The following is a 9,726-nucleotide window of genomic DNA, read 5'->3' on the forward strand; positions in this document are numbered from 1 at the left end:
AGTGAGGCCCTGTCCATACACAGCAACCCCGCTTGCGGCACTCCGATGGACATCCCAATGCACAACCTCGAACCCCCCTCCCCCTCCCACCCCAACAAACACACCTCTTCAGCTTGATCCAGTGGTCCGCACGCTTGCTGGGCTCGTACCCCGCCCCCAGACTCTTCAGCATCAGGCCCTCCCCGCCCTGCGCAAAGGCCTCTAACAGTGCGGCCTGGAGAGCCGCCGCATGCTCCTCCTCCGCGGTGGTGGCTGGGACCACAGTGCCGGTGCTGGGCAGGTCTGCATTAGGATCAGCCCCGGCCCCCTCAGCCACCTCATAGCACCGCGCCAGCTCCACCCTGCCCGGCGCCGCCCCACTCAGCGCCTGTGCCAGCAGCTTCCGTCGCTCGGTCAGTGGGGACCGCATCAGGCTCTGGCCCGCCGCCATCAGGCAGTCAAAGGCGAACACGGCGACGTCCACCTGCACTGCCGCGGCGCTGACGTCCACGCGGGCGCGCGTGGCCAGCTCCTGGAAAGCGCGGAGTCGGTTGCCATCGGCGCGGTCCACGGCCACGACCTCGGCGTCCAGGATGAGGGGGAGGGCGTCCACGTCTACGGCTTCCTTCATCAGCTCGCCGACGTCCGGGAAGGCGCTGGATCGGTCCTCGCAGTTGCGAGAGAACACCTTGACCTTTGGAAGTGTAGTGAGGGGTGTTGGGGGTGAGGAGGAGTGTGGACGGCGTGGAACAGCCTGATGTAAGCTTGTCTGTCAAGAATCCCACCGGACAGGAGGGTCCACAAGGACACAGATGGATTGCTTACGCCAACTCTTCGACCCTCATGCTGTGATACACTGCCGCCCTGATACACTGTAGAGTCCTCCAGAAAATGGAGACTTACACACAACTATCTTAATACGCTTCTCAATGCCCTCCATCCGTCTTAAGTCCCTCACCCCCCCCACACAAAAAATCCTCCAATCCCTTCCCCCGGAGCCTGTCTCACCTCGCCGCCAAGCAAAACGTGGATCTGGGAGCGCATGCCGTCGTACTTGAGCTCGGCCAGGAATGGTGCGCCCTTGAGCTGGGCGATGGCGTCGGCCACGCCCTCCGAGATCTTGGCCAGCATGGGCTTGATGGGCACGCCCGCCACCAGGCCCACATGGCGCTCCAGCTCCTCCACCGGGTGGCTGCGCATGGCGGCGCAGAGCAGGTCCAGGCTGGGGCAGACGTGGAAGGCGGCAGTGGCGGCCGCGGCCGCGGCGTCCAGCCGCACGCGCGGCAGCCGCGGCGTGCCCTCGACGTGCATCAGCACCGCGCGCGCCAGGGCGGGGATGACAGAGCGCCAGCTGGCGCCAACGCGCAAGCCCTGCACCAGCGTGCGCACGACGTAGCGCACCTCGCCCTCACGGCAGGCGCGCAGCAGGCTCAGCACGGCGTGCTGGCGCCGGCCGCCTGCCCCCGTACCGCGGTGGGCGGCCATGTCGTGCAGCGCACGGAAGACGCCGGGCACAGTGAGCGGGTCGGGGCGGCGCAGCATGGACTGCGTCGCGCGGCAGGACTGCGCCACGTCGCCAAGGTCCCCCAGCTGGCTGTATAGCTGGTGCAGGCGCTGACGCGAAACGCCCATGGCCTCCCGGATGGCGGCGCCCACCGTGCCGCCGCCGACCTGCAGGATATACGTGTGGTTTCGTTTTTTTTTTGGGGGGGGGGGGGGGGCGTGCTTTGGGCAGGGACCGCAGCGCATGTAGGGGGGGTGAGGGCGGTGGCAAGCTATGTATCCTCAAAGAACACATTCCTCAAAACCGCACAGGCTCTGGGTTCCCGCTCAACCACCAGAGGTAAACTCACGCTCAGCTCCAGGCCCTCGTAGTCGGGGGCGACCTTGCCGGTGGCAAGGTAGGCAGTGGCCACCAGGTCATCGGGAGACAGGGCCATCACCTGCGAGGCGGGGGGCGGGGCGGAGGGTTGCGAGCCCTGCAGAGCAGAGAGGGGCTCAGGATGGGTACCCACCACGCCCGACGGCCGCACACGCACGCTTCTGAACATGTTGGTGAGGATGTCGCCGACACGCAGGCGCTTGGTGGTGGCCTCTGCTGCCTCAAAGGCCCGGGCCAGGTGCAGGTACGGCGTGGGCTCGCCTGATAAGTTATCGGGGGGTGAGTGCCTGGCTTTTCATGGTTTGGAGCATGAGAATCATCAGATCTCCCAGCCAGAGCAGGTCCACATGCTCCCTGCCCGCTGCGGTAGCATGAGCGCAATCCCGGCCCTTCAATACACCTGCAGACCAGCAGGCGTGGAGCTTGGGGTCGTAGTTCTCAGGCAGCACCGCCATCGCGTCCCGCGCTGAGCTGAGAACAGACCGCGCCATGTCTGGTGCCTTCTTGCTAGACTCCTCTGCCTTGGCACCGGGGGCGGCCTGGGGCTCAGCGTCAGCTACAGGTGCAGGGTCCTGGTCGCCATTGACATGCCCTTCGCTCAGAGTAATTGGCAGGCTGTCTGCTGGGACAGGCTCGCCGCGGGTAGGAGAGGGCAGTATCAGCCTCTTTTGGGGTGGAGCAGGTTCCTTGACATCCGCTCCTTCGACTGCCTCCAGGCTCGCTGGCCGCTTCACCTCCAGCTCGGCGTGCTCGGTCAGGTCCAGGACCGGCATCGCCCTGGCCGGCGATGCGCCGAAGAACGCGGTGATGCTCGCTTGCTGCGCTGCACCCGCTGCCGAGGCCTTGCTCGTGCCAGAAGTCGGTGCCCCGCCCCTCCGACCCTGCTTTCCAGGCCTGCGACTCTTGCTGGCTCCCAGCGCCACCGGTGCATGCTTCACATTGTGCGCCTCACGCTTCAGCCCAGGGGCGCTCAGGGCGTCAAAGTAGCCGTTGACTGCTGCCTGCACGTCGCCCCTGCTGGCATTCAGCAGCTGCAGGATGGTGCTGGCAGGCACATCTGTCCCAATGATCGCCTGCACCTCGTCCACTCCAGCCTCGGCATCACTCACGGGGGCAGGCTCCGATGCGCCGGGCCTTTGGTGGTCTGCAACAGGTTCTGGCTTGACCGCCAGCATGGGCAGGGCGGTGACATCGCTGTCCATGGCCACATGAGTTGTTTCCCCGCCGCCAGTTGTCTGTGTCGCAGTAGGGAGCAGAACGGAAGCCTCCTTAATGTCCTGGGTCTCAGATTTTAGGGCTGGCCCGGCAGAATACTCCGCCTCTGCCTTCACAGTCTGGGCGTCACCAGGCGTCGAGACAGGGGGGACGTCTGTCGCTGCTAACACTAGGGGGGGGGCCGGCGGCAGTTGTCCGATATCTGAACGTGAGTGCTCTGCTTCCTCCTTGGGCGCCTCCTTTTGCCGCTTACGCTTTGTAAAAACCGCCAAGAACTTCTCCTGTGGGGTGATTGCGCCACGCACAGCGTGGGAAGCCTTGTGGGAGACAGCGCCTGCACCTGAAGGTTGAGTGGAGCCTGGCCATGCTCGAGACCCATCCCAGTCCCACCCCTACCTTGTCCTTGGTCTCGTCCACCAGGTGCCTGAACTGCGCCTGCATCTTGCGCATGGCCTGCTCGCCGGACTCCCCCTCCACGCCCACTGTGGGAATGACCTGCCACCGGATTGGGGTGGAGGTCAGGTTGTTAGAGGTGCCACCGCTCAGGATCAGACCGTTCACCTGCCACCGATGTCTTCCCAGGTTCAATGCTTCCAATGCAGGCATTGCATGAACAGCAGCAAGCCCTGCATCCAAACCCAGGCACACCTGATGAGGGCGCAGGAACTCCACATACTCCAGGAGCTCCAGGTAGGAGGAGTGCTCGCTGTACGGCACCAGGTGGATGCTGCAGCCGCCCTTGCGCCTCACTGGAAATACCTTGCGGGCCATGTCGTACGTCCACCCTGTGGGCACAAAACCAACCACCTGCGATTTGAGTTGAATGCAGGCTGGTTGAGAATGTGCGTGTCGCGGAGCTGGTCAAGGCAGGCTGCTGTGGGTGGTTTCCTTGACACATCGGCCCTGATCCCCGCTCACCTCATCGACTCCTTGGCTCCTCTGGTACTCCTCCAGGTTGGTCCAGTTTGGCCGGAAAAAAGGCCATGACTCCCTGCAACCAGCCATCAATGAGGAACTGAATGTTATGGAGCGGCCATGTAATTTCCTGGGTACATGGCCATCAATCCATCCCAAAACGACCGAGCTCACCCGATGAAGCCCCAGGGCGTCACATGCAGCGGCGTGGACGAGAAGTCGGAGGTGAAGATGCCGTCGACATCCAAGCCTACGCAGGAAGCAATGAGTCATGTAAAGGCCACAATCCTCTGTGAAACACAGAGCGCGGGCCCCTGTCAATTTAGACCATCGACCCTGGGCGAATAAGAATGCAGAATTCACATGCCCTGCAGCACTTCCCCAAGATCAGACTCACATGTGCAAAGTGCTCACCGACAACTTCCGGCAAAATCATACAGAGGAACCCCCAACCTCTTACCTGGAAGGTTCAGGCAACGCATGACAGCCAGCTTCTTCTCAGTGACGGCCAGCCGAAGCCCAGTGGTAGCCGCCACCGCACTCAGGATCCGCTCCTTGCCAATGCCATACGTGGAAATCAGGATCACGCGCCTGGGCCCAGCGGGAGTCTTTGGAGCAGGTGCATCGGCGCCAGGGGCTGCCGCACTGTCGTCTGCGTGCTCGGGGCCATCTGGCGCATCGGGCTCCGCCTCCCCCGCCTGCCCGGCCAGTAATCTCTTCACGGCGGCCACTACATAGGCTATACTTTCCTCCTGGGGAGGGAAGGTGTGCCGTTTATTGCAGTAGGTGGTGTCCAGGAAAACGGCATCCGCCCCCACAAAACGTTGCAGATGGGGATCAGACTTGAGGTGGGGTGCGTAGCGCATGTCTCCTGCAGGCGTTATGATGACAGGGGCAAGTGTGAGGGAGACCTGGCGAGCTGTCTTTCCAGCAGACAAAGGAAGCCAGGGGAAATGGGGCTGAGCAAATCTGATTCAAGAGATATAGAGTGCAAGAGACTCATCATTCCAGCAAGAGCGAAAAAGATGTGTGCCGGTCATCCCATGCACCGTCCCCAGGACATCTCGACACATGCTTACCACAATGGATGTACTTGCGGCCATCCTGTAATTGGAAAAGGAACTGAACAGCTCCAGGGCAGTGATTGGCATCCACGAGGGTGACCTCGACGCCATGGATCATGACTGGCGTGTCCATGGGCAGGGGGTGCAGGTACGACAGCCTGACCCCCAGCGCATGGACCACGAATCGGGCTGTGACCTCGCTGCAATAGATCGGGCCCGCGCTCCATGTATCTGTCAGCCCACCGTAGTGATCTGCGAGGTATACGTGGCCAGGTGCTTGGGATGTCGAGTGGATGTGGGCTGGATGCAGCGAGATGGCAAGCGGCCGACACCCCCACTCCATGCTCCGACACACGCCGCACCAGCATGTCCGTGCGAGAGGAAGAACGCGCTGGTCCCCGGTGAGATGTGCCGGAAAGCATCAACCACGAACTGAGTCCCTGGTATGGCCTTGTGAATGTGCCTGGTGGCCTGGGGTGTCGGTGCGGGTGCAGCGGGAGGCATGGCCACAGATCACCTGGGCCAAACCATCAAGATCCATGCCCCATGGCTATCGATGTAGGAGGATGGACAAGAAGTTCATATATTGGGCAATTATCGTTTGATTAATACATCGGGACGTTGGAGCGAGTATTGCTGCACAAGCATATAATTTTGGAAGACACGGGGTGGACATTGCTACCCTCGAAACGGAGCGCGCCACTCTTGTCGGATTCAAGCAGCTTCGATCTGAGCATCATCGACGCTAGGTACTGTGTGATGACACAATTACAACAAATATGCTCCGTTTGCGTAACATTGTGCTGATCGTCGGTCGACATGGGCTAGTCACCTGCCGGACTGTCAGGCCCGGCCTACTGAGCGGAGGGAGGCCTTGGGACCTTGGCACTACGGATCTCTCAACTCCTTCTGAGCTTTAAGCCCGCAAATGATATCCAACATCTTTACGCTGTCAGGTCTGGGAACACTGGAGGCATGTTGCGTCCTGTGGTACGGCGCCGGGCAGGCAAGCGTGCGCCTGGGGGCCCCCAAGATCACCGGCATCATGCTGGCTGGGGTGCTGGTGGGGCCCAGCGCGATCAACCTGCTCACCGCCGAGCTGGCAGAGGACCTGGTGGGCCTGGAGCATGCCTGCCTGGCCCTGATCGCCCTGGCCGCGGGCATGGAGCTGGCAGCGGAGGAGCTGGCCAGGACCGGCACCCAGGTCCTGGTGCTGACCCTCTGCATCGCCCTGGGCTCATGGCTCGTCACCGCAGCAGGATTCCTGGGCGTTGTGGCGCTGGTGGGGCCGGAGGCGCTGCACCTGGAGCCGGGCCTGGTCTGGCCGGCGGCCTCGCTGTGTGGAACACTGGCGCTGGCACGCTCCCCAGCCTCCGCGGTGGGCCGGGCGGTGAGGGTTGCCAAGTGGGTCCCCTGACTGTGCGACGACCCTGCCGATCCACTGCTTGGGCGCCGCCTCCCTGCGCTGTCCCACCGCGCCCAAACCCCGGACTGTCCTCGGCTCTCCTGGAGTGCTTTTGTCACCAATTTCCAACCCCCACGCTCGACGAGGGCGCAGATCGCCGTGATCCAGGAGCTCCGTGCCTCCGGCCCCTTCACCAGCCTGGTCATGGCGGTTACCGTGCTCAAAGACCTCCTCCTCTTCCTCTGCTTCGCGGTAACCCTGGACGTCCTCAGCCAGGAACCCACACCCGACGCCCCCCCCTCGTCCCTGCTGTCACTCACCCTCGCTGCCGGCGCCCCCCTCCTCCGCCTCCTCGTGTCCCTCAGCCTCGGCTTGCTGTCCGGCTCCGGCCTGGCCTGGGTGCTGCAGCCCAGGGGCCCTGCTCAGTGGCTCGGCCGCTGGACCGTGGCCCAGCGTGCGCAGCGCCTGCTCTCGGCGCGGGTGGGGGCGAGGGGCAGTGTGGCGCCGGCGGCCCTCGTCGCCGGCGGCACCTTTTTTGCCGCCCAGGCCCTGGCCGCGGAGCCGCTGCTCTCCTGTGTCGTGGCGGGGGAGGAGGGCCGCAACAACATGTGGGTGCAGGGGCGGCACCTTGTTTTGGGGGGAAGAGTGTTGGGAAAGGGCTGGGAGGTGTGAAGGGAGGAAGCCCAGGGCTGTCGCCCACTGACCACAAATTGCGTTGATATTGCAAAGGGCTGGGCAGATCTGTGGCGATAGAATGGCCTGCGAGGCGGCCATAGATCTGCTCCTGCACGGCAGCCCCTCCAACCTGTGAGCCTCCCAGTTGATTTCCTTTGGGATTCCCCTCCACGGGCACACCTATCCTCTCCCTCTCACACACACACCGCTCCTCCCAACGCCCTTCCACCCCAACAGCTACCTCATGGGCGGCGGGTCTGGCCTTAGGGACGTGTCCCAGGTGCTCCACGCCGGCCTGGCGGCCGCCATGCCCTTCGTGAACGTCCTCTTCTTTGGCCTGGTGGGCGCGCACCTCCGCCTGGGTCTGCTGGCGGGGCTGGCCCCCTTTGCCGTGCTCCTGGCGGCCGCCCGCATCGCGGGGGTGGCCTTCGGGTGCCTGGCCGGTGGGGTGGCCGGCAGGGTCCCGCCCGCGCTCAGGACCCGGCTCTGGCAGGGCATGGTCACACAGGCGGGGATCGCGCTGGGCCTGTGCCAGGTCATCGCCCGCAGGCTCCCGGACTGGGGTCTGCACGTGGCTGCCCTCATCGCCGGCAGCATCATCGTCAACCTGCTGGTCGGGCCCCTCCTCTTCAAGGTGGCGGGACAGGGCATGATGAGGAGGGGCCTGGGCTGGGCTGTGTGTGGATCAAGGAGGGGTTGACAGGGGGCCGTCCCCCATCACTCTCCCACTCCTTTGCGCATGGCGGGCGCAAACCATCCAGCTGGCTCAAATATTTTTCGGTGCCTTAAACTCACACCAAACCATCCAATGCAGACGGCGATTCTTCGCCTGGGGGAAGCAGAAGGAGGGGACAGCTCGGAGGCCAGGTGGGGTATATCATCGACAGGAAATCTTGGCATGGCTGCCCTTGCAATGCTGTGTTTCTTTCATGGATGTACCCGTCCTCTGCCTGCTTGGGCACACTAGTGGAGGGAGGCGCCCGCATGCATTCTTATTGCCGTGCTCCCACCCCATGCCATGGCAGACCGAGCAAGCAGCGGGACGCAGAGGCCGGCCAGACAACCGTCGAGATCCCTGTCATCAGTGCCTGAGGCGCAGCTGGAACAACGGAGCTGCCCAAACTGATCATCGGCGCTCCGCCATGCAGCGCCATGCAAACCCTTGACTTGACATCGTGACCTATGGCCCCTTGCATTTGTACTGCACTTCTTCGCATGCTCTCTCCCACACAGTCCGCACTGTACTCCCACACCAGCTCCTGGCCTCAGAGATTGCCATGAGGCCGAGCTGGGCCCGTGTGAACACACAGATGTTATAGGCAGGAACGACACATGGATGTAGAAACAGGCCTGGAGGCGAAGCACAGCCTTTGAACGCAGGCTCGGCGCAGGAGCCCCAGCAGGCTCCTCAGAAGGCCGTCCAGGTGGAGGCTTCTGGAGCCGGAGCGGCAGCAGCCTGTTGCGGGGATGCTGACTTTGCCTGGGCGCTGGCACCGCTCTCTTCATCTGTGGGCACATGCAGGGGGTGGGTCTTGCAGGAGTTTCCGGGACAGTGACATCTGGTGCACAGCAACCATCAGATGCGACCCGACACGGTGATCCTTGGCTCTGCACGACCTCCTGCAGGCACCACGCCAAGGTCTGTGCAAACCCTAAACACGCAAAATCCCTCTCCCCCTCCCCTCCCTCATCCCTCGCACCCGCCGCAACGGGCCCTTGCGGCGGCGTGGCGCTCTTGGGCGAGGGCAGGGCCGCGGCGCTGCCCTCGGCCCGCGGGTCCACCTCGCTCCTGGCGCTGTCCTCGGCACGCAGGCTGCCCCCGCCCTGCGCGCTGCCGGCCAGGGAGGCGGTGCACGAAGGTGCGCCGTCCACGACCGAGTCCAGCGCCTCGGCGATGGCGCTGGCCAGCACCGCAGGGTCGTCCCCGGCAGCGGCCTCCGCCCGCGCGTCGGTGCGCGGCGAGGGTGCGGGCGACGCCGGCTGCAGCGACGCCCCGCTGGCCGGCTTGGGCAGCGGGGCCACCGCCTCAGGCGCGGGGGCCTGGCCGGCATCGGCGGAGGCCAGGCCGGCGAGTGGATGCACATCCTCGGCGGCGTCGGCGCCCGACACGTCGGTGGGACCCGACACGGTCTCCTCTGCTCCCGTCGCACCGCCCGACACCGCCGCTGCCTCCGTGGCGGCGGCCGCGGCGGAGGCCGCAGGCCCCAGCTTGAGCGTGGCCAGGCGCTCGTCCGGCGGCAGCGCCGACACGATGGTGAACCCCTCATCGTCGAAGCCGCCCCACTCCGCCGCGCCTGCGGCCAGCAGGCCGTCGTAGGCAAGGGGCAGTGCCTCGCGCTTCAGCCCCGCCAGCGCCTCGACAGGGAGCGGCAGCAGCGCGGCGCGCGCCGCGCGGTACAGTGCCTCGTACAGCGGCGCCAGCTCGCGCAGCGCGGCCACGACGCGCGCGCCCTCCGGCTCGGCCGCCGCCGTCAGCGCTGCGACTTCGGCCTGCAGGCCCGGGAGCCGGGCTGCGGCCGCATCGGCCGCGGCGCGCAGCTCCGCGCGCCGCGCGTCCAGTCGCCCCGCGCCGCGCCTCGGCGGCCGCCGCC

General features: G+C 64.9%; 3 protein-coding genes across 3 annotated transcripts in view; 1 reads left to right on the top strand and 2 right to left on the bottom strand.

Annotated features, from left to right (window-relative positions):
• The window catches only part of F751_1217 (DNA ligase 1), a gene marked incomplete at both ends in the record, with an annotated part of 7,483 nt that extends 2,310 nt beyond the window's left edge, over nt 1-5,173 (bottom strand). The window contains 11 exons of the mRNA XM_011402105.1: nt 105-673; nt 988-1,650; nt 1,833-1,922; nt 1,995-2,122; nt 2,262-3,096; nt 3,473-3,571; nt 3,725-3,883; nt 3,995-4,067; nt 4,166-4,241; nt 4,452-4,862; nt 5,071-5,173. Coding sequence (XP_011400407.1) covers nt 105-673; nt 988-1,650; nt 1,833-1,922; nt 1,995-2,122; nt 2,262-3,096; nt 3,473-3,571; nt 3,725-3,883; nt 3,995-4,067; nt 4,166-4,241; nt 4,452-4,862; nt 5,071-5,173 — 3,206 coding nt within the window. The remainder of the gene's footprint in view (nt 1-104; nt 674-987; nt 1,651-1,832; nt 1,923-1,994; nt 2,123-2,261; nt 3,097-3,472; nt 3,572-3,724; nt 3,884-3,994; nt 4,068-4,165; nt 4,242-4,451; nt 4,863-5,070) is intronic.
• An 810-nt stretch (nt 5,174-5,983) lies between these two features.
• Nucleotides 5,984-8,227, top strand: F751_1218 (hypothetical protein; the record flags this gene model as incomplete). The annotated part of the gene is made up of 5 exons (XM_011402106.1): nt 5,984-6,445; nt 6,614-7,068; nt 7,373-7,769; nt 7,950-8,002; nt 8,161-8,227. The coding sequence occupies 5 exons, from the start codon at nt 5,984-5,986 to the stop codon at nt 8,225-8,227; spliced, it is 1,434 nt and encodes a 477-aa protein (XP_011400408.1).
• Nucleotides 8,228-8,543: 316 nt separating this feature from the next.
• F751_1219 (Epidermal growth factor receptor substrate 15-like protein) overlaps nt 8,544-9,726 on the bottom strand; it is a gene marked incomplete at both ends in the record, with an annotated part of 3,568 nt that continues 2,385 nt past the window's right edge. Inside the window, 2 exons of the mRNA XM_011402107.1 lie at nt 8,544-8,641; nt 8,836-9,472. Of these exons, the coding sequence (XP_011400409.1) occupies nt 8,544-8,641; nt 8,836-9,472 (735 nt within the window). The remainder of the gene's footprint in view (nt 8,642-8,835; nt 9,473-9,726) is intronic.

The sequence above is a fragment of the Auxenochlorella protothecoides genome, assembly GCF_000733215.1.
Source record: "Auxenochlorella protothecoides strain 0710 unplaced genomic scaffold scaffold124, whole genome shotgun sequence".
Lineage (NCBI taxonomy): Eukaryota > Viridiplantae > Chlorophyta > Trebouxiophyceae > Chlorellales > Chlorellaceae > Auxenochlorella > Auxenochlorella protothecoides.